This window comes from Salmo trutta, chromosome 2, assembly GCF_901001165.1.
Source record: "Salmo trutta chromosome 2, fSalTru1.1, whole genome shotgun sequence".
Lineage (NCBI taxonomy): Eukaryota > Metazoa > Chordata > Actinopteri > Salmoniformes > Salmonidae > Salmo > Salmo trutta.
The window spans coordinates 9,411,223-9,435,020 of NC_042958.1; the positions used below are offsets into that span (position 1 = coordinate 9,411,223).

Here is a 23,798-nt window from a genome sequence, read left to right on the forward strand (position 1 = left end):
CAGTATATCTCTGGGGATTAAACTGAACTGCAGTCACACAGTATATCTCTGGGGATTAGACTGAACTGCAGTCACACAGTATATCTCTGGGGATTAGACTGAACTGCAGTCACACAGTATATCTCTGGGGAATAGACTGAACTGCAGTCACACAGTACAGTGCCTTCAGGAAGGATGTATTCCACATTTTGTTGTGTTACAGCCTGAATTCAAAATTGATTAAATAGATGTTTTATTTTACCCATCTACACACAATACCACACAATGACAAATTGTAGTTTGGTCAGGACGTGGCAGAGGGTATTTTGTTTATGTGGTTCGGGGTGGCGATTTATTTAGTAGGGTGTTGGTTTAGTTAGTTCCGGGTTTTTGGGGTTATGTTCTATGTTTGTATTTCTATGTGGTCTCTAGTCTTTTGTATTTACATGTCTAGTTTATTGGGGTTGGACTCTCAATTGGAGGCAGGTGTTTTCTAGTTGCCTCTGATTGAGAGTCCCATATATGGGTAATTGTTTGGTTTGGTGTTGTGGGAGATTGTTTCTTGTTTTGCCTGTGTGAGCATGACAAGACTGTTTTGTTGTTCGTTTTGTTATTTTGGTGTTCTCTTTATTTAAAATAAATAACAAGATGAGCATCCACATTCCTGCTGCGTTTTGGTCCTCTATCCCGACGACAGCCGTTACAATATCCCTTTGAGCATGGTGAAGTTATTAATTACACTTTGGATGGTGTATCAATACACCCAGTCACTACAAAGATTCAGGCGTCCTTCCTAACTCAGTTACGGAGAGGAAGGAAACCGTTCAGGGATTTTACCATGAGGCCAATGGTGACTTTAAAACAGTTACAGAGTTTAATGGCTGTGATAGGAGAAAACTGAAGATGGATCAACAACATTGTAGTTACTCCTCAATACTAACCTAATTGACAAAAGAAGGAAGCCTGTAGAGAATACAAATATTCCAAAACATGCATCCTGTTTGCAACAAGGCACTAGAGTAATACTGCAAAAAATGTGGCAAAGCAATTCACTTTTTGTCCTGAATACAAAGTGTTATGTTTGGGGCAAATCCAATACAACACATTACTGAGTACCACTATCCATATTTTCAAGCATAGTGGTGGCTGCATCATGTAATGGGTATGCTTGTAATCGTTAAGGACTAGAGAGTTTTTCAGGATAAAAAAGAAACGTAACGGAGCTAAGCACAGGCAAAATCCTAAAGGAATCCTGGTTAAATCAGCTTTCCACCAGACACTGGGATATGAATTCACCTTTCAGCAGGACAATAACCTAAAACACAAGGCCAAATCTACACTGGAGTTGCTTGGCAAGAATACAGTGAATGTTCCTGATTGGTTAAGTTACAGTTTTGACAAAATCTACTTGAAAATGTATGTCAAGACCTAAAAATGGTTGTCTAGAAATGATCAAGAAAGAATTTGACAGAGCTTGGAGAATTTTACGCAATCCAGGTGTGGAAAGCTATTAGAGACTTACCCAGAAAGACTCTCAGCTGTAATCGCTGTCAAAGAAGCTTCTACAAAGTATTGACCCAGGGGTGTGAATACTTATGCAAATAAGATATTTCTGTATTTCATTTTCAATACATTTCCAAACATTTCTAAAAACATGTTCTCATTTTTGTCATTATGTGGTATTGTGTGTAGATGGGTAAAATAAAACATCTATTTAATCAATTTTGAATTCAGGCTGTAACACAACAAAATGTGGAATACATCCTTCCTGAAGGCACTGTACTGTGTGACTGCAGTTCAGTCTAATCCCCAGAGATATACTGTGTGACTGCAGTTCAGTCTATTCCCCAGAGATATACTGTGTGACTGCAGTTCATTCTAATCCCCAGAGATATACTGTGTGACTGCAGTTCAGACTAATCCCCAGAGATATACTGTGTGACTGCAGTTCATTCTAATCCCCAGAGATATACTGTGTGACTGCAGTTCAGACTAATCCCCAGAGATATACTGTGTGACTGCAGTTCAGTCTAATCCCCAGAGATATACTGTGTGACTGCAGTTCAGTCTAATCCCCAGAGATATACTGTGTGACTGCAGTTCAGTCTAATGCCCAGAGATATACTGTGTGACTGCAGTTCAGTCTAATCCCCAGAGATATACTGTGTGACTGCAGTTCAGTCTAATCCCCAGAGATATACTGTGTGACTGCAGTTCAGTTTAATCCCCAGATATATACTGTGTGACTGCAGTTCAGTCTAATCCCCAGAGATATACTGTGTGACTGCAGTTCAGTCTAATCCCCAGAGAAATACTGTGTGACTGCAGTTCAGTCTAATCCCCAGAGATATACTGTGTGACTGCAGTTCAGTTTAATCCCCAGATATATACTGTGTGACTGCAGTTAATTCTAATCCCCAGAGATATACTGTGTGACTGCAGTTCATTCTAATCCCCAGAGAAATACTGTGTGACTGCAGTTCAGTCTAATCCCCAGAGATATACTGTGTGACTGCAGTTCAATTTAATCCACAGAGATATACTGTGTGACTGCAGTTCATTCTAATCCCCAGAGATATACTGTGTGACTGCAGTTCAGTCTAATCCCCAGGGATATACTGTGTGACTGCAGTTCAGTTTAATCCCCAGAGATATACTGTGTGACTGCAGTTCTGTCTAATACCCAGAGATATACTGTGTGACTGCAGTTCAATCTAATCCCCAGATATACACTGTGTGACTGCAGTTCAGTCTAATACCCAGATATACACTGTGTGACTGCAGTTCTGTCTAATCCCCAGATATACACTGTGTGACTGCAGTTCAGTCTAATACCCAGATATACACTGTGACTGCAGTTCAGTCTAATCCCCAGAGATATACTGTGTGACTGCAGTTCAGTCTAATACCCAGATATACACTGTGACTGCAGTTCAGTCTAATCCCCAGATATACACTGTGTGACTGAGTCACGTCCTGACCAGTATAGGAGTTATTTGTTATTATAGTTTGGTCAGGACGTGGCAGGGGATATTTGTTTTATATGGTTCGGGGTGTGTGTTTATGTAGAGGGGTGTTTTATTTATTAGTCCGGGGTTTTTTGGTTAAGTTCTATGTTGTATAGTTCTATGTCTGTGCTAGGGTGTTTAGATCTATGTTTAGGTATTGGGATTGGGGCCTTCAATTGGAGGCAGCTGTTTATCGTTGCCTCTGATTGAAGGTCCTATATTTAGGAGTATGTTTGTTATGGGAATTGTGGGAGGTTGTTCTTTGCACTGCTGTGTTTAGCATGCAAGACTGTTAGTTCGTTTATTGTTTTGTTTAATTAAGTGTTCACAATAAAAGTTAAGATGAGCACTCAACCCGCTGAGCCTTGGTCTACTTACTACGACGTCCGTGACAGACTGCAGTTCAGTCTAATCCCCAGAGATACACTGTGTGACTGCAGTTCAGTCTAATCCCCAGAGATATACTGTGTGACTGCAGTTCATTCTAATCCCCAGAGATATACTGTGACTGCAGTTCAGTTTAATCCCCAGAGATATACTGTGTGACTGCAGTTCAGTCTAATCCCCAGAGATATACTGTCTGACTGCAGTTCAGTTTAATCCCCAGAGATATACTGTGTGACTGCAGTTCAGTCTAATCCCCAGAGATATACTGTCTGACTGCAGTTCAGTCTAATCCCCAGAGATATACTGTCTGACTGCAGTTCAGTCTAATCCCCAGAGATATATTGTGTGACTGTAGTTCAGTCTAATCCCCAGAGATATACTGTGTGACTGCAGTTCAGTCTAATCCCCAGAGATATACTGTGTGACTGAAGTTCAGTCTAATCCCCAGAGATATACTGTGTGACTGCAGTTCAGTTTAATCCCCAGAGATATACTGTGTGACTGCAGTTCAGTTTAATCCCCAGAGATATACTGTGTGACTGCAGTTCAGTCTAATCCCCAGAGATATACTGTGTGACTGCAGTTCAATCTAATCCCCAGAGATACACTGTGACTGCAGTTCAGTTTAATCCACAGAGATATACTGTGTGACTGCAGTTCAGTCTAATCCCCAGAGATACACTGTGACTGGAGTTCAGTTTAATCCACAGAGATATACTGTGTGACTGCAGTTCAGTCTAATCCCCAGAGATACACTGTGACTGCAGTTCAGTTTAATCCACAGAGATATACTGTGTGACTGCAGTTCAGTCTAATCCCCAGAGATACACTGTGACTGGAGTTCAGTTTAATCCACAGAGATATACTGTGTGACTGCAGTTCAGTTTAATCCCCAGAGATACACTGTGTGACTGTAGTTCAGTCTAATCCCCAGAGATATACTGTGTGACTGCAGTTCAGTCTAATCCCCAGAGATATACTGTGGGACTGCAGTTCAGTTTAATCCCCAGAGATATACTGTGTGACTGCAGTTCAGTTTAATCCCCAGAGATATACTGTGTGACTGCAGTTCAGTCTAATCCCCAGAGATACACTGTGACTGCAGTTCAGTTTAATCCACAGAGATATACTGTGTGACTGCAGTTCAGTTTAATCCACAGAGATATACTGTGTGACTGCAGTTCATTCTAATCCCCAGGGATATACTGTGTGACTGCAGTTCAGTCTAATCCCCAGAGATATATTGTGTGACTGCAGTTCAGTTTAATCCCCAGAGATATACTGTGTGACTGCAGTTCTGTCTAATACCCAGGGATATACTGTGTGACTGCAGTTCAGTCTAATCCCCAGAGATATACTGTGTGACTGCAGTTCTGTCTAATCCCCAGATATATACTGTGTGACTGCAGTTCAGTTTAATCCCCAGATATATACTGTGTGACTGCAGTTAATTCTAATCCCCAGGGATATACTGTGTGACTGCAGTTCTGTCTAATCCCCAGAGATATACTGTGTGACTGCAGTTCAGTCTAATCCCCAGAGATATACTGTGTGACTGCAGTTCAGTCTAATCCCCAGAGATATACTGTGTGACTGCAGTTCAGTCTAATCCCCAGAGATATACTGTGTGACTGCAGTTCTGTCTAATACCCAGATATACACTGTGTGACTGCAGTTCTGTCTAATCCCCAGAGATATACTGTGTGACTGCAGTTCAGTCTAATCCCCAGAGATATACTGTGTGACTGCAGTTCTGTCTAATCCCCAGATATATACTGTGTGACTGCAGTTCTGTCTAATTCCCAGAGATATACTGTGTGACTGCAGTTCAGTCTAATCCCCAGAGATATACTGTGTGACTGCAGTTCTGTCTAATCCCCAGAGATATACTGTGTGACTGGGTCACGTCCTGACCAGTATAGGGGTTATTTGTTATTATAGTTTGGTCAGGACGTGGCAGGGGATATTTGTTTAATGTGGTTCGGGGTGTGTGTTTGTGTAGAGGGGTGTTTTATTTATTAGTCTGGGGTTTTTTGGTTAAGTTCTATGTTGTATAGTTCTATGTCTGTGCTAGGGTGTTTAGATCTATGTTTAGGTATTGGGATTGGGGCCTTCAATTGGAGGCAGCTGTTTATCGTTGCCTCTGATTGAAGGTCCTATATTTAGGAGTATGTTTGTTATGGGAATTGTGGGAGGTTGTTCTTTGCACTGCTGTGTTTAGCATTCAAGACTGTTAGTTCGTTCGTTTATTGTTTTGTTTAATTAAGTGTTCACAATAAAAGTTAAGATGAGCACTCAACCCGCTGCGCCTTGGTCCACTTACTACGACGTCCGTGACAGACTGCAGTTCAGTTTAATCCCCAGAGATACACTGTGTGACTGCAGTTCAGTCTAATCCCCAGAGATACACTGTGTGACTGTAGTTCAGTCTAATCCCCAGAGATATACTGTGTGACTGCAGTTCAGTCTAATCCCCAGAGATATACTGTGTGACTGCAGTTCAGTCTAATCCCCAGAGATATACTGTGTGACTGCAGTTCTGTCTAATACCCAGATATACACTGTGTGACTGCAGTTCTGTCTAATCCCCAGAGATATACTGTGTGACTGCAGTTCAGTCTAATCCCCAGAGATATACTGTGTGACTGCAGTTCTGTCTAATCCCCAGATATATACTGTGTGACTGCAGTTCTGTCTAATCCCCAGAGATATACTGTGTGACTGCAGTTCAGTCTAATCCCCAGAGATATACTGTGTGACTGCAGTTCTGTCTAATCCCCAGAGATATACTGTGTGACTGGGTCACGTCCTGACCAGTATAGGGGTTATTTGTTATTATAGTTTGGTCAGGACGTGGCAGGGGATATTTGTTTAATGTGGTTCGGGGTGTGTGTTTGTGTAGAGGGGTGTTTTATTTATTAGTCTGGGGTTTTTTGGTTAAGTTCTATGTTGTATAGTTCTATGTCTGTGCTAGGGTGTTTAGATCTATGTTTAGGTATTGGGATTGGGGCCTTCAATTGGAGGCAGCTGTTTATCGTTGCCTCTGATTGAAGGTCCTATATTTAGGAGTATGTTTGTTATGGGAATTGTGGGAGGTTGTTCTTTGCACTGCTGTGTTTAGCATTCAAGACTGTTAGTTCGTTCGTTTATTGTTTTGTTTAATTAAGTGTTCACAATAAAAGTTAAGATGAGCACTCAACCCGCTGCGCCTTGGTCCACTTACTACGACGTCCGTGACAGACTGCAGTTCAGTTTAATCCCCAGAGATACACTGTGTGACTGCAGTTCAGTCTAATCCCCAGAGATATACTGTGTGACTGCAGTTCAGTCTAATCCCCAGAGATACACTGTGTGACTGCAGTTCAGTCTAATCCCCAGAGATACACTGTGTGACTGCAGTTCATTCTAATCCCCAGTTTGTGTGTGTGTTGGTTCTTCTATACTTGTGAGGACCTAAAACAAGGGAAATTCTCCCTCGTGGGGACATTTCCCATGTCCCCATGAGGACAAAGGCTATTTTAAGTTTGGGGTTAGGTTGAGGGCTAGGTTACAATTAGAGTTAGGGTAAGGGTAAGTGGTTAGTGGTAAGATTTATGTTTAGGAGTTTGGTTTAGGGTTACAGGTTAAGGCTAAGGTTAGGGTTAGGGTTAGGTTTAGGGTTAGGAGTTATGTAAAATAAGATTTTGAATGGAAATACATTTTAGGTCCCCAAGAAGATAGAAGAACATAACATGTGTGTGTGTGTGTGTGTGTGTGTGTGTGTGTGTGTGTGTGTGTGTGTGTGTGTGTGTGTGTGTGTGTGTGTGTGTGTGTGTGTGTGTGTGTGTGTGTGTGTGTGTGTGTGTGTGTGTGTGTGTGTGTGTGGTTCAATGAAAGAGTGTCTTGTTTTGAGTGCCTGTTGAAAAAGGATTTTAAAAGTAGCTGGCTCAGCTCAGTCAACCCCCCAGGGTGAAGGAGGGAGGGAGGGAGACAGAGTGAGAAAGAGACAGAGATAGAGAGATACTGTAGAAGACAGTGAGTGAGACGGAAAGAGTGGAGCAAGAGAGTGTGAGAAAGAAGAGGCAATAAAAAGAGACGGAGGGAGCGACAGGCCATCCAGGCAATAAATAGGACCTCCATTGCAGTAGTGGTCTAGTAGTGGCTTGTGACCAGTGGAGGATGCTGAGGGGAGGATGGCTCATAATAATGGCTGGAATGGAGCATATGGAATGGAATCAAACACGTCGTTTCCAGACATTATTATGAGCCATCCTCCCATCAGAAGCCTCCACTGCCTATAACTGTGTAAAGGCCATACTGGAGTGTTGAGGAGACAGTGAGTGAGAGTGGAGGTATGGTCTCACATTGGGGTTCAAGGGTGAGTTTCCTGATTGCTGAACTACACTCTTAGAAAAAAGGGTTCTGAAAGGGTTCTTTGGCTGTCCCCATAGGAGAACCTAGGTAGAACCCTTTTTGGTTCCAGGTGGAACTCTTTTGGGTTCCATGTAAAACCCTTTCCACAGAGGGTTCTACATGGAACCCAAAAGGGATTCTACATTAAACCAAAATAGTTCTACCTGGAACCAAAAAGGGTTCTTCAAAGGGTTCCCCTATGGGAACAGCTGAAGAACTGTTTTAGGTTCTAGGAAGCACCTTTTTTCTAAGTGTACAGAACACAGACACACTAACTAACCATTATCTGGGAATCATGTGACTGTGTGTGTGTGTGTGTGTGTGTGTTCACAGCCCGTAGCTAAAGAAAGCAGTTTTCATACCAGTGACATTGCAGTCCTGGAGGTTCCTACCTGGTGTAAATCTAGTGTGAGGGTCACCCAGTGGAACTGTCTGCCATTTTTAATGCTGGGGCTTTGCCACCACCCGTTGGTGCCGTCAATGGCGTTGGTGATTGGATGTTGCTCTGCATAAAATCAAGAGAAAGCAATAAAATGAATGCCTGGAATCCACACAAGGAGTACAGTATTTCAGACAGACACTATAACTCAAAGATAGTGGGACAGTGGAAAGTCAAACTGTCTGAAGCACGAGCCAGCAGCCATAACAGAGTTAAACCCCAAGACAATGCTCCCCTTCCCTTCTCCGCCTTCTCCCTACGCCCAGAGGCTCCTAACTCCAGTACCTTTGGGGTTTTGACTCTGGGCATTACAGGTTCGACACTGGGAGTTGCGGATGCGTCGTCCTGGTACGTGTTCCACCAGTTTACAGTACATCTCTGGCTCAGGCTCTCCACAGGTGGCGTTGGTGGTGATCTCTGCATTACTGGCCAGGTTGAAGATGGCGGGGAAGAGACCTGGGGGAGACCCAGTAGGGGTTTAAGACCATCACATCTACACACACATTACATGTCCTGTTTACACACACACACACACACACACATACACACACACCACAAAAGAGGAGTTGAATCGCTCCCTTTCAACCCCTCCTTACCTCCCACCACCAATTCAGACCCATCCTCATAATTTCTCCTCTATGTTCTGTCTGCAGGGCATATCTTTGAGGAGCACCCCCCCCCCCCCTACCAAACACACCCCCATCCCCCCACACTCTGCCCACGTGTTTACATGGAGAATTGATGGGTGCTGTTGTGGGCAGCTGTGGTGTGCTGTTGTGGGCAGCTGTGGTGCTGTTGTGGGCAGCTGTGGTGCTGTTGTGGGCAGCTGTGGTGCTGTTGTGGGCAGCTGTGGTGTGCAGCTGTGGTGCTGTTGTGGGCAGCTGTGGTGCTGTTGTGGGCAGCTGTGGTGCTGTTGTGGGCAGCTGTTGTGGGCAGCTGTGGTGCTGTGGTGGGCAGCTGTGGTGCTGTTGTGGGCAGCTGTGGTGCTGTTGTGGGCAGCTGTGGTGCTGTTGTGGGCAGCTGTGGTGCTGTTGTGGGCAGCTGTTGTGGGCAGCTGTGGTGCTGTGGTGGGCAGCAGTGGTGCTGTTGTGGGCAGCTGTGGTGCTGTTGTGGGCAGCTGTGGTGCTGTTGTGGGCAGCTGTGGTGCTGTTGTGGGCAGCTGTGGTGCTGTGGTGGGCAGCTGTGGTGCTGTTGTGGGCAGCTGTGGTGCTGTTGTGGGCAGCTGTGGTGCTGTTGTGGGCAGCTGTTGTGGGCAGCTGTGGTGCTGTGGTGGGCAGCTGTGGTGCTGTTGTGGGCAGCTGTGGTGCTGTTGTGGGCAGCTGTGGGCTGCTCTGTGATAACCACCCTCAGACCCTCTGGGCTACAAGGCTTTTTGTCCCAAAGCATCTCTCCACCACTGTCTCCTTACAGAGATATCAGGAGGCTTATGGTAACAGATTTGAAACTGAAGAAGTCAGAAAATCTGCACATTTCCAAGGTCTGATTATAAGATGCTTATCATTTTGTTCTTTTTTTTTACCTGAAGTATAAACTTGAAAGGCCTGTTGGTCATGATTAATAACTGCTTTATGCATGTTTACTAATGCATAACATATTATGCTTACACTGTTTATTAATAGTTAATAAACAAACTGTTCATGAGCAGAACTTCATTCCAGACACAATTAGACCTTTCTGACAAGGGATCTTTACTGGCATATCAAAGACATCAATACAGCTCCTCTCTAAAATCTAAAACATATGTACGCTTCCCAGGAGAAGGTGGGCATTGTGAGCTTGGCCTACGACTTCATCCTATTGAATTGAATGGTCCCAAAGCATTCCTTAGAACAGTGATGAGAACAGTGATGGTGAGGCCTTCATTGGGCCTTCAGAGGCCCTTCAGGAAACTGGAGTTGTTAGCCTAATGACATAGCAGCACTGAGACATCTGACCAGTCGAGGGGTAGACTGTCTCGGAGTCAGACCCACTGATCGGTAACGAGACAGTACAGTACGGTTGAGACATCTGACCAGACAAGGGGTAGACTGTCTCAGAGTTAGACCCACTGATCGGTAACGAGACAGTACAGTACGGTTGAGACATCTGACCAGACGAGGGGTAGACTGTCTCAGAGTTAGACCCACTGATCGGTAACGAGACAGTACAGTACGGTTAAGACATCTGACCAGACGAGGGGTAGACTGTCTCGGAGTCAGACCCACTGATCGGTAACGAGACAGTACAGTACGGTTAAGACATCTGACCAGACGAGGGGTAGACTGTCTCGGAGTCAGACCCACTGATCGGTAACGAGACAGTACAGTACGGTTAAGACATCTGACCAGACGAGGGGTAGACTGTCTCGGAGTCAGACCCACTGATCGGTAACGAGACAGTACAGTGTAAAATTGGTATGACTGACTGACTGACTGTCTGTCCATCTGTTTGCATGTCTGTCTGCCGTTCGATGGCTGCTGATTTCTCATTGACAGAGAGGCTTGACCCCTGTGCTCTGTGGGCTGTAAAGGGGAAACGCAGGGAGAGTGGATTGGAAAGCAATTATTCTGTTCATGCCGACTATTTATTAGCTTGTTATAATGTTTTTAACAGTTTGCATTAAAAATGATTTTATTCAATCTTAGAAACCATCCTGCTATAGGTTATGGTTTGTCATGAAAGAAACCTAAACCATGTTCTCTGACCACCAAACTCACAATGTTTTCTTTGTTTAAAAATCAATTGCGGTAATTGATTTTAATCATCAGAGCCAAATCTCAAATCACAATGGATTTGATCCTGTGAAAGGGAAACACAATCTTTCATATTTTGTCTCATGGTAGTCTCAATCCCGGAGTACCTAGCTTTGACATGATCTAACCAGCTGCAGATAGCTGTGGGAAGGTAAGTGACACAGTGACAGCCCGGGGGGATGTTATTGACACAACAACTGGTTGTGGACAGGGACCATCAGTCAGGTCCTGGTATTTCATCAATAAATCACCACCTAGACGTGATGTAACAGCACACAGCTAATCAGCGCTACTAAATGGCTGACTGACACATAGTCAGACACTGATGTCACCCATAGATGTGGTGATTTGTGGTCATTTCAGGCTTCTTAAGTCTATTACCTGGGGCTCCTTTTCACTGGGGATGCTTTAATCATCTGTCTGCATCTGCAGACCAAATCTGGGCTCCATGGTGAACGCTTGCATGTGGCAGAAAATGAAATCAAAGCCACCAAACTAGCATCCTTGTCCAACTTGTCATTTTTTATTTAATCATGGGCTTTAATATCCTCATGTATTAGCGTTAACTGCAATATTAGCCCCATAATTATCTTCATCAGCTTATCTGACATCATACATTATACAGCTTTTTGGATTAAACTGCTTGAGATGATGTGAACTAAATGGCTATATCCCCACAGTTGTAGCAACTACGGTGGATGCATAACCAGGTCAGTGGGTACAGTGGGGCGGCAGGTAGCCTCGAGGTTAGAGCATTGGGCCAGTAACCAAAGGTTGTTGGTTTGAATTCTGGAGGCGACAAGGTTAACAAATCTGTCGCTCTAACCTTGAGCAAGGCACTTAACCCTAATTGCTCCAGGGGCGCTGTACAATGTCTTCCCTGGCTGTGACCCCACTCCCTGCGGGTGCATCATGGGGAGTTGGGATATCCCCCCCCAAAAAAAATCCATTAAAGGACAAATATAAGCACCCCTCAAATGATTATACAGCTCAGCTCATTAGTGTGAAAGGGACATCAGTCAGTCAGTGAGGCCTGGTCAATGTTTAGACAACAAGGTCCTGTGATTGACTGGCCTAGATCTGAGCAGGCCCCTAACGGTCAGAGGTCATCTCATCAGCCTTACCCAGGAGCGGCTTCTGCTGAGCGGCTGCCATCTTTGGAATGCCACTGTCACTGAACACAAAAGACTAACATTTCAACAGTTCACTGGTAGATAACATCTGGGTTGATAAGGTAAAAATGCTGTCCGTGGCTGAAGATGTTAGCCAGCTACCAGTTCAGCAGTTCAGGTAGCGTTACTCAACGCTCAGGGCACTCGGCTTAGCAAAGAATGTTGTGTAAATAGTGATGGTGTATTGATTAAACAGTACAAATATTTCAACTGATCAATGCATTCTCTGTGTGGAACATATGAGTAAATCATATATTTTAGTAAAAATACAAATCTTAAGACAGGGAGTTTATTTGGAAATTTGTTGCTCGTAATATTTTGAGTAAACCTCCCCCTCACAGTCAATAGTCTCGAAAACCCGACACAGTGACTATGATCTGGTTTCATTGACTCACTCTTTTGGCAACTTTGAGAAGAAAAAAAAGAAGGAATTTGAGGTTATGGTAATTGGCATGGCCAATGTACGCGGTCACCGAGCGGGGGGGGGGGTTCTCTGCAACTTCACTATTTCCATTACACTTCATTATTATCAGTAGCATTTCATTGATGTTATTCTAGTTATTATTACCTCTAAATATTAGTCTATTATACAAATTAAGAAACGTCAGATTGGAGAGGATTGTAACGTTTTCCTATTGTGTCTGACTTTTACAGTGTATTGTCAGGTAACAAAGTTAGCACCACTTTGACGTAAAACATTTTGGTAGAAAGCAGTGTGAGGGGGTCCATTTAGCATTTTCACCCTGCACCTGAGAGAAAGATGAATTTTCACTTATAGCACCGCACCACTGTGGGATTTTGACTTTAACCAAAGCCTACATGTCTTATTTTAAAACATTGACTTTTACTCCTTCAACCTCATCCTAATATTGAGCCAGGTGTGTCTAGATCCAGCAGTAGAAGCTGTAGAAGCTCACATTTCTGGTATTGACACAACTTAACGCATAGGCTATCAGACTCAAAAGAAACATGTGCAATTCCACTATTGCATCTGCCTATAGAGTAAGCCATTTATTTCAAATACTGAAGCCTGGAAAATTGAGATGAGAGGGTGACTTGTGATTACATTTATAACCCTTCTTTACTTCAAAGAATTTAGCAGATCAGACGAAGCAGTCCCAGTAGTTAGATCAGCAGCAGTAAGGACAGTAGTTTCAGCCTACGAGGTTGATCATTTCCCTGAGGGAAAAGTGTTAGGGAACACACACCGCACCGAATGTTGATCTGCTGTTCATCTGCCGTTCGTTCAGTGTGGTGTGTTTTAGGGACCACCCGCTGGTGGACATCTAACTGCTGAGATTTTCTCTGGATTCTATAGTCGGTTTCCAAATTATGGACAGCACTCTGTTCAAAGGTGCTAAGTACTCGTCACGGCCGGCAAACACTACCGGTGTGTCCATGCCTTTATGTAACACAGCTCACTTTTGAGTGCAACACACAATGCACTTGGCGCTCTCGGTCTCTGCGGCTAGCAGCTGCAGTAAAGCTAGCCTTAAGATCCCGATCTTACGTCGATGTAAATACATATTCCCTGTAAGTTCAGAATGTCTGGCTGCCATGATCAGGACAGCGCGGTGCTGGCATTAGATATGGCTCGGAAAATGTACTTCAATCCAGGGATGGCCGATGGCGCTGTACTCCTAATTATCGCATCCTCCAAAATGATACATCAAGAAGATTGAAATACATTTTGGAATGCACGTGACGTCGTGTTGAACAACAAAGGATAGTCAGCCAATAAGGTTGCAATTCCAAAATGGCTGCTGTGGCTTCTAATTTCTCGCATGAGGACGAAAAAGGCAGTTTAATGAAAAACTAGTAGTCTTTCAATCTTCTCGATGCATCATTTTGGAAAATGGGATAATTAGGAGTACATTGCCATCGTTGTGGGTGATTTTCACATGGAGTGGAGAAATAACAACAAGTAGGGAGCTATCAGTGTAGCTAACTAGCATGCTAACCTTATCTAGCTAACTAACATTATCTGTTGCTTCACCTTATTCAAAAGATTAGCCAGCTAGGCTATGGCTGGTACTGGAGCTGGATTTGCCATAAGCATGTAGGGAAAACTGTGCCAAAAATGGATTGGCGAAACCACTATCTTTAAATTTGCCATCTATTGTAATCGCCAAAGGGTTGGTATCTTCCAAAATTGTGGTCGCAAATCCGCCATAGAAATAAAAAGAATAAGATGAAGCTCTGGTCATATGAATAGCCTGACTAGACACGTGTTTTCTACATTGTAATGGACACGGTGCAACCTTTGGTAGGCTCATGATGCCATGGTTCTCACAGCTAGGGGAAGTGCAATGATAGGCTACAATGACTTTGCTCATGATGCATCATGAGCACATCGGACATGAAACGAAACATCAATACTTGATGTAACAACAGCACAAAATAGATAAACAAGTTTGTGGAATCGTCTTTCGCCGGTGCTTATTCATTATAGGATAGACACTTGTGATTTCTAGCTGCACCAATCAAAGCAGTGGAATGCGGTTAAAACCATTCATCTTGGGGCAACAGGGTTGGCGAGGTTCCAAAATGCAATCATAACACACGCAGTTTTAACATTTATAAAATTAACTTTTTTGGAGTACTGAAAAAACGTGACAAATTATCAAATGGATTATGATAATTTGACGGTGAAAAAACATAATTCTACAACAGGTTGGTCAAAACAAGCATTGTGATTGGTTGAGATGTGTTCTAAGCCATACTAAAAAAACCTGTTTAGCACGGGTAAGCCTATGACGCAAAAATGGGAATATTGTTTTCTGTTTTATGGATATAAATATATACACATTGTCACGAGCGTCTAGGACCAGTAGATATGTGAAATCAGGAGCAGGAGACAGAGGGCCGGAGCAACTGAGTTTTAATAAGAAATACCAGTCGTAATAGCCGTTGGGCACAGGGCGTGTGGCGAAGTCCGCCAGGAGAAAACACTTTTCTCAATAAAAACAAAGAAGCGCACTGAAAAAACAAACAGCGCGCGGGGCGCAGCCCGGCAATATAATGACTTCTTAATCGGATACAATACAACTGTCCTTCGTGAACAAATGAACAATCCCGCACGAGAACCCCAACTGAAAATACACATTAAATAACCCCCCACTAATGACAAACACAAAACAGGTGCGGGATAGACAGACAAAACCAACAGACACAGAAACAACGATCGGTGGCAGCTAATAGGCCGGCGACGACGACCGGCGAGCGCCGCCCGACCGAGGAGGGGCGCCACCTTCGTTAGATACTGTGACACACATAGAAATGTCAATAGAAAAACAGGTCAAACAAAATGAAATGCGGGGGGCGCTAGTGAGCAAGCCACATAGTAGGTCATGTTTTTCCAAGCTCCTGCTGAAATTGTATTTATTTAATACTTATTTTGCGCTTTGACCCAAAAAGAACTAGGAAACACAGCCTTTGAATGGCGTGCTTTACTCTGTTCAACTTTTATTTTTGTTTTAATGCATAAATGGCGTATAACCTGCAAAACTTTAAGTTCAGTGGAGTCACTGACAAAAGAGAAAACACTTAGGCCCAAGACAAGTGGGAGCAGCGGCTCCTCCCCTCGGCTCTGCGAAAAAATTAACACAGAGGATTTGAAAGCAGAGATTGTTGCCTCCCTCAGAGTGGGCATTTAATCTATAATCAAGTCGGAACTCAAGGGGGCGCTCAGTGAGGATTTACGTTTTATTAAGTTGGAGTTACAAGCAGTCAAGAAGGAACTCGCAAAGCATACAGCAATGGTTTGTAGTGAACTGGAAACAGTAAAGAAAACTGTCTCCGACACGGAACAAGGCTTGTCAAAATGCTCAGACGACATGACTACACTAAAAATCATGGTTAAGAAGCTTGAAACTTATGTGGCTAGCCTTAAGGAACAATGCATACATTTACAAGGTTATATGCAAAGATCCAATATCAGGATCATGGGGGTAGCTGAGGACCCGGGCTCAAGTTCTACTTCATCAGTCTCAAAGTTATTGAAGGAAGCCCTCAAATTGAATAAAGACGTCCTTGTAGACAGCTCACATCGAGGCTCTCAAGAAAGAAAGCCTGGCAGAAAAGCTTGCATCATTGTGGCTAACCTACACTACTATCAGGATTGTATTGATGTTCTTTGGCATGCCAGAGAATTTGTCCCACTTCAATGTAACGGAGCACCCATCTCTATCTTCCCAGATTATGTCCACAGCGTTGCTTGTGCCCGTGTCACTTTCAACGATATCAAGAGTCTGCTCCGTGGACGGACCGACGTTCAGTATGTTGTGGCATTTCCTGCACGGCTCCGTATAACATACGTTCCAAGACCCCCATAACCCCCATAAGGTGATGGCCTTTGTAAAGGTGAACATTCTACCGAGGTCGAACGAAGCAAATGGCTGAATGTTCATCTATTTGGCGATTAGGGTAATGGACGAATGTGTCTACCACTGCAGACTCAGTCTCTGGTTTGTAGATAGTGTATAGCGTTGCCAGTGGTATCAGTTGATATTGTTATTATTAGGTAACGTTAGGGCCTTAGTTCTGGTGAGTCAATTCTCCTTTTGGTTTAACGTTTTATTTTATTACCATGAAGCTGCTCATTACTATTTCTCGATGGTGCCCATATCCAGGGTAGATAAAGCACAGTTCTATAATGAAGTTATGTCAATTCTTTAAAGACGTTGCTGCTAATTTAGTGGTATTGCTGTAATATGTGATTTATCAAATGTTTTATACTTTCTTTTAAAACAGCCTAAATTGTAAATTGTTGTAAATAAGTATTTCTTATTTATTTACTATGCGCAATTTGTTTTAAATCCTTTCACTATTTCAGCAGGGCTATCTACTCGATAGGTTTAATGTGCCCCACTACAAGCACATTATGTGTGGATTTCTTCACATGGGGATTAGTGGTTACCTTGTTCTATTAGGTGACCAGGGGGGGTTCTTTTTCATAACAGACTTCAGAGTTTTGTTCGTTTATGTTTTTTATTCTTCTTCAACTTTTGGGTTTTGTATTTGCTGTTTTTGGAGAAAATAAATTATTGGATCAGTTGCTATTGTAATCTGTCATCTACCCTTTTCCCACCTGACTTTACATGGCTAGGCCTAATATCATGAGAGGGACAGCTGCTTGCTCGGTCACTTTTGCTAGCTGTGTCATTATTTTTACTCTTTTTTAAACTTTTTGTTTTATAATATCTTTTTTTTTACTATTTGATTATATTACTCATTGTATATCATGCCTGCTTTAAGTCTGGTTTTGGGGTGGGGCTCTGTTAGAGCATGGGAGGGTTGAGGTGGGTTTGATTTGGTAGGCAATCCGTGTGTTCTGCCCTCTACCTGTTCTGTCTGTTATCTGTAGAATCATTTAAAATAAAAAATGCTGCTACTTTTCTGTTATTCTAGCTGCACGGATTGACATGACTGTGTTAGCCGAAGTTCGCTAGCTAGCAAGCAAGGGATAAAAGCATTGCCAGCCAGCATGGCAATTGAACATTTAGAACAAATGTGTCACGTCCTAACCCTAGTAAGATGTAATTTTCTATAGTAGAGTAGGTCAGGGCGTGACAGGGGGTGTTTTGTGTTTTTCTATGTATTCTATTTCTATGTTTGTGTTCTAGGTTTTCTATTTCTATGTTGTTGTTTTTTGGGTTGATCTCCAATTGGAGGAAGCTGGTGCTCGTTGCCTCTGATTGGAGATCATATTTAAGTAGGGGTTTTTCTTCCTGGGTTTTTGTGGGTAGTTGTTTTCTGTTTTGTCAAGTGTACCTGACGGAACTGTTGGCTGTCGTTTTGTTGTTTTGTTTAAGTGTCTTCATTAAAGTAAAAAAATGAGCACTCTACACGCTGCGCCTTGGTCCCCTTTATACGACCCGCGTTACAGAACAACTGGGTCAAAAAGACAAAAAGACTTAGCAACTGCGTCGCGTCTCTGGTAACCTAACCTATAGAATGAACGGCCAGCCGGCATGGCTAGCATACATAGATGTGTCGGGACTCTGCCTCGTACCTATGACCGCAGCACAGGAATGCTAAAAAAGTAGTTTAGCACGCCCTCTCGTGTACAATTGCTTTAGTATGTGCCCCCTATTTGCTCCATGGCTCAAAAGCGTTAGTGCATTCGGAAAGTATTCAGACCCCTTGACTTTTTTCACATTTTGATATGGTACAGCCTAATTCTAAAATGTATGAAATAATTTTTCCTCATCAATCTACACGCAATACCCCATAACAACAAACTGAAAACAGGTTAAGAATTTTTTGCTAATTTAAATAAAATAAAATAAATTAAATACCTTACTTACATAAGTATTTTGACCCTTTGCTATGAGACTCAAAATTGAGCTCAGGTGCATCCTGTTTCCATTGATCATCCTTGAATCATCCTTGATCGGAGTCCACCTGTGGTAAATTCAATTGACTGGACATGATTTGGAAAGGCATACACCTGTCTATATAAGGCCCAAAAGTTGACAGTGCATGTCAGAGCAAAAACCAAGCCATAAGATTGAAGGAATTGTCTGTAAAGCTCTGAGACAGGATTGTGTTGAGGCACAGATCTGGGGAAGGGTACCAACACATTTCTGCAGCATTGAAGGTCCCCAAGAACACAGTGGCCTCCATCATTCTTAAATGGAAGAAGTTAGGAACCATCAAGACTCTTCCTAGAGTTGGCCGCCCGGGCAAACTGAGCAATCGGGGGAGAAGGGACTTGGTCAGGGAGGTGACCAAGAACCTGATGGTCGCTCTGACAGAGCCTCAAAGTCCTCTGCGGAGATGGGAGAACCTTCCAGAAGGACAATCATCTCTGCAGCACTCCACCAATCAGGCCTTTATGGTAGAGTGGCCAGATGGAAGCAACTCCTCAGTAAAAGGCACGTAACAGCCCGCTTGGAGTTTGCCAAAAGGCACCTGAAGGACTCTCAGACCATGAGAAACAAGATTCTCTGGTCTGATGAATCCAACATTGAACTCTTTGGCTTGAATGCCAAGTGTCACGTCTGGAGAAAACCTGGCACCATCCCTACGGTGAAGCATGGTGGTGGCAGCATCATGCTGTGGGGATGTTTTTCAGTGGCTGGGACTGGGAGACTAGTCAGGATCAAGGGAAAGATGAAGTACAGAGAGATCCTTGATGAAAACCTGCTCCAGAGCACTCAGGACGTCAAACTGGAGAGAAGGTTCACCTTCCAACAGGACAACGACCCTAAGCACACTGCCAAGACAATGCAGGAGTGGCTTTGGGACAAGTCTCTGAATGTCCTTGAGTGGCCCAGCCAGAGCCCCGACTTGAACCCGATCGAACATCTCTGGAGAGACCTGAAAATAGCTGTTCAGGGACGCTCCCCATCCAACCTGACAGAGGTTGAGAGGATCTGCAGAGAAGAATGTGAGAAACTCCCCAAATAGAGGTGTGCCAAACTTGTAGAATCATACCAAGACTCGAGGCTGTAATCGTTGCCAAAGGTGCTTCAACCAAGTGTTGAGTAAAGGGTTTGAATACTCATGTAAATGTGATATTTCAGTTAGAATTTTTTTTTACATTTGCAAAAAGATCTAAAAACCTGTTTTTGCTTTGTCATTTTGGGGTATTGTTTGTAGATTGATAAGGGGGTAAAAACTATTTACTCCATTTTAGAATAAGGCTGTAAGGTAACAAAATGTGAAAAAGTAAAGGGGTCTGAATACTTTCCGAATGCACTGTACCCACCATCTTTGCTGTAGCCAAAGATGATCTGTTGCTCAATGACTGGTAAAATTTGCAGGTGTTTCTGATTAATCAACAATGCCACGCTGGTGGGTGGTACCATTCAAATAAAACCCAGCCCTAAAACGAAACGTAGGATAAAAATCATTTACACCTCATTTCATAGGAAAAGACAAGGCATCGGTACGAATTTGCACGAAGCGGGCAGTTCGGGTTTGTCACTTCAAGCCCAAATATATCATACTTTGACTAAAACTATGACTGATTGACCTACATTGTTGTGCAACACCATGGTTAAGCTCTGGCCATCGTCTTTTAGCTTGAAAAACTGGTGTGGGCATTTAATTAGGGTCAAATTTGAACAATTAACAAAATAATATATATATATATATTATTCATACAGTAGTTAACTACAGAAAAACATGCAATTAACTTGATTTAAAAAATGTATCATTTGACAGCCCTACAATTTAATATAAGCAATTGTGGGATATGGAGATCCCCAACATGGTTATGCCAACAAGTATAGGTAGAAGCTTGTCCAATTAGTTTTGAGAAGAAGCCTTCTACAAGCAAGCGAGTATTCAGTATTCAAGAATATCAATTCAATTAAAAGTGTTTCTTAAATGTATTGAATTGAATGGGGGGGGACAAGTTACACAGCACATCAACATCTGATCTTGATTCCAATGTAATGTAAAATTTTTTTTAAAAAGAAGTCAAACCATAAGGGAATGTAATGAAAGCTGGTCTATTTGAAACCTAAAATCTGCACCTCAAACATTTTCTACTGATGATTGTTGTTGCAATTAGAGGAATTGAATTGGGCCTTGAGGCGACCCTAGTATGTTAGCGTGACTGTGCTTTGGAGAAAGAGGCGTCAGCAATTGTAAACCATTTCAATGACAATGGCCCGGAATTTCTCTCAAGGTGAGAACTAACGGTTTAACAAAGTAACTATCATGTAGATTGGCCAGTGATATTAGTCTCCTGGTGCCTGGTGATGCAACTGGTTGTATTAAAAATGCTTAGAATACTTTGTAATGACATAGAATGCTCCTGTTTGTAATTGTAAACTAATGGCTGAATTATTGTCTGCAATTTCAACACCAAGACACATTACCTTTCACTCAATTTATGAAATACATGTTAGCCTATTTCTGTTTTAATCTGGCAAATGTAAAAAAACAGTAAATAGTAATTACTCAAAATGCGTTCTATCAACACAGATACATCTACTATTCCTAATCGTCCACGTATGCTCTACATAAATTAAAGTGCATATCCCATACATTGCTTTTAGAATAGAAAATGCTTTGCCTCGGACGCAGTGAGACCTCGTGCTGAATGAGTGAAAATGCAGTCAATAGGAAAGAGATTATTTCCAGCTCACCTCTTTGCTGGCACTCCGCGGAGGATGCCCATAGCAGCACAATTGCACAGCAAAAGAGCCTCATCTTTCACAACACATGTGGACTTCGGCTTCTAATAAATGTCTCCAATATTAATTTAGGGATATATTTTCTTATGTTTACAGGAATTTATAGCCTAAAGTTGTCATGCACATTCGTTTCGCCTATGGTCTCTCTCTGTCATCTGTTCAGTGTGTAGCCCTGTTCCACTCTCCTCTCCCCTCTCTCATTCAGCTAACTTCATCTAAACGTTGTTCTGTCGTCCCGTTACAAAGTCCTGGCTGGACCGTACCATTTGGTGAGGTGCGGGGGGGGTTGACCAAATTTGTCGAGATTTTATCATCGCTGCCTTTTACTCTTAACTACTCTTTACAAATTAAAATTGTTCTGACCTTTACAAATGTACACTGTTTTGTGTTTAATGATCATTGTTTAATGTAGTCTACCTAGCAGCCTGTAGTCTGTTTGATGATTTAATTACGTCAACATCCTACATAAAATATATCATGCAGTTTGGATATTCAACTACGCTTCACAACTTGGCAAACAGTCGTTGTAATTGGATTATTACACCAAATTCTACAACTTGTAAAAAAGGTATCTGTTTAACCTTTATACAAGCAGAGGGATACGCTGCGCGATTTACATAGCAGTAGCCTACAGTACACCAGATACTGTTATTCTGCTGATGATACACTAAAGCCCATGTAAATATTGAACCATGATTGTGATACTGGAATGGAAAGCAGCAGTGCCTTATTCCATCAAAGTTATGCAGGGCATTCAATAATCACAACCAACTGTACTAAACATTTAATACAGGCCTATGTTTGTATGAAACATTGGAAACGTGTCTTCCAGACTAATTTCAACAAAGCAAAACAAAACGAAGCAATTTATACCTGTGGATATCACAGCGATAACAAAAGGAACATTTGATCCATTTACCTATACATCTTCCAAAAACTACTACTTTAAACTTTTCAATGATTATAGATGGCTTAGCTGACATCATCACAAATACGATCTGTACTCTTCAATGGGGCAGAAGTCCTTGAGTTGTCATTCTGCATGGCCAGCTACCAACAATGACAAGAAACCGTCATGTGGAGAATTTCTAAGTGACTTTTGTCAGCTAAATTGAGTGTCATAATGTGGTCAGGAGTGTGTGTATACTGCCCTCACGTGGATGTAATGAAAATGGGTGGGAATGTTAAGGCCTACAGTACTGCAGTAATAGACTACTGAATCAACTATTCAAGTCTAGCCACATTCACATTCTATAATTCTATAATTACAGACAGCTCCTCCCATAAATGCATTCCTGTCGGACTTGTATTAAATTATTTTATGGAAAGGATCTCTGCAATGTTTTAACGAGGCAACGTCCTCACCCTTTTTGTAGAGTCAATGACTTTAGTGACTTTTTTCAGAAAGTCCCTTTTCAAGAAGAAAGGCCTTGCCATTGTACATGGCGATACCAGAGGACAGAGACATAACAGACATGATTATTAATCGTACAGATCAAATGAGGCTGCTGAGGGCAGAACGGATCATAATAATGGCCGGAACGGAGCAAATGGAATGGCATCAAACACCTGGAGACCATGTGTTTGATGTATTTGATACCATTCCACTAATTCCAGTCATTACTACGAGCCCATTCTCCCCAATTAAGGGGCCACCAACCTCCTAAGGTATAGATTATCACGTGTAATAATGTCCTATTTTACTTCTGTGCATAGACAATGAGTGACTAATAAGCCTGCAAAGCATGAACATACCCTTACGACAACACCTATTCCTGTAACTATTCCTGTAAATATTCCTGTAAACCAGGGCATCATATAATGTGTTAGGCTTTTATGGAACAACACAGGAGCAGCCAACACCAATATATTGTATGGTTACAGTTAAATAAAGGTAAAATAAAATAATACATTGTAACGTGAAACTCCCCTATAGAGTTAAGGCATCCAGTGATTCCAGTCTACGGACTTCACCGGCTTGTTTAGTATAACCAGGCTCCTCCTTGGTGGAGATACTAGGGGAACCAGATGGACCGTTTTAGGGAGGCATGTTTTAACCAGGTTGTTTAGTCTGTATCTGTATCTACAGCAGCTTCTGTCAGGGAGGAACTTATTAGGCCAGACTGAGGAAAGGTCATGGTAGTGGGCGTATGTATAAATATGAGGAGCAATGAACATAACCCCTATTGACACAGACAGGACAGGACAGACAGGACAGACATGACAGAGACAGGACAGACAGACAGGACAGACATGACAGATAGACAGGAAAGGGCAGACAGATAGACAGGACAGACAGACAGACAGACAGACAGACAGACAGACAGAGACAGGACAGACAGGACAGACATGACAAAGAGACAGGACAGGACAGACAGGACAGACAGACAGATAGACAGGACAGACAGACAGACAGATAGACAGGACAGACATGACAGAGACAGGACAGACAGACAGGACAGACATGACAGATAGACAGGACAGGACAGACAGGACAGATAGACAGGACAGACAGACAGGACAGACATGCGAGATAG

General features: G+C 42.6%; 1 protein-coding gene across 2 annotated transcripts in view; it reads right to left on the reverse strand.

Moving 5' to 3' along the window:
* The window catches only part of LOC115150111 (laminin subunit alpha-1), a 94,898-nt gene extending 73,411 nt beyond the window's left edge, over positions 1 to 21,487 (reverse strand). For both annotated transcript variants that reach the window (XM_029693056.1, XM_029693047.1), the window contains exons 1-3: positions 21,214 to 21,487; positions 8,491 to 8,661; positions 8,159 to 8,271 (exon numbers count right to left, since the gene is read on the reverse strand). In XM_029693056.1, coding sequence (XP_029548916.1) covers positions 8,159 to 8,271; positions 8,491 to 8,661; positions 21,214 to 21,277 — 348 coding nt within the window. In that variant the 5' untranslated portion in view covers positions 21,278 to 21,487. The remainder of the gene's footprint in view (positions 1 to 8,158; positions 8,272 to 8,490; positions 8,662 to 21,213) is intronic.
* Positions 21,488 to 23,798: the final 2,311 nt, after the last annotated feature.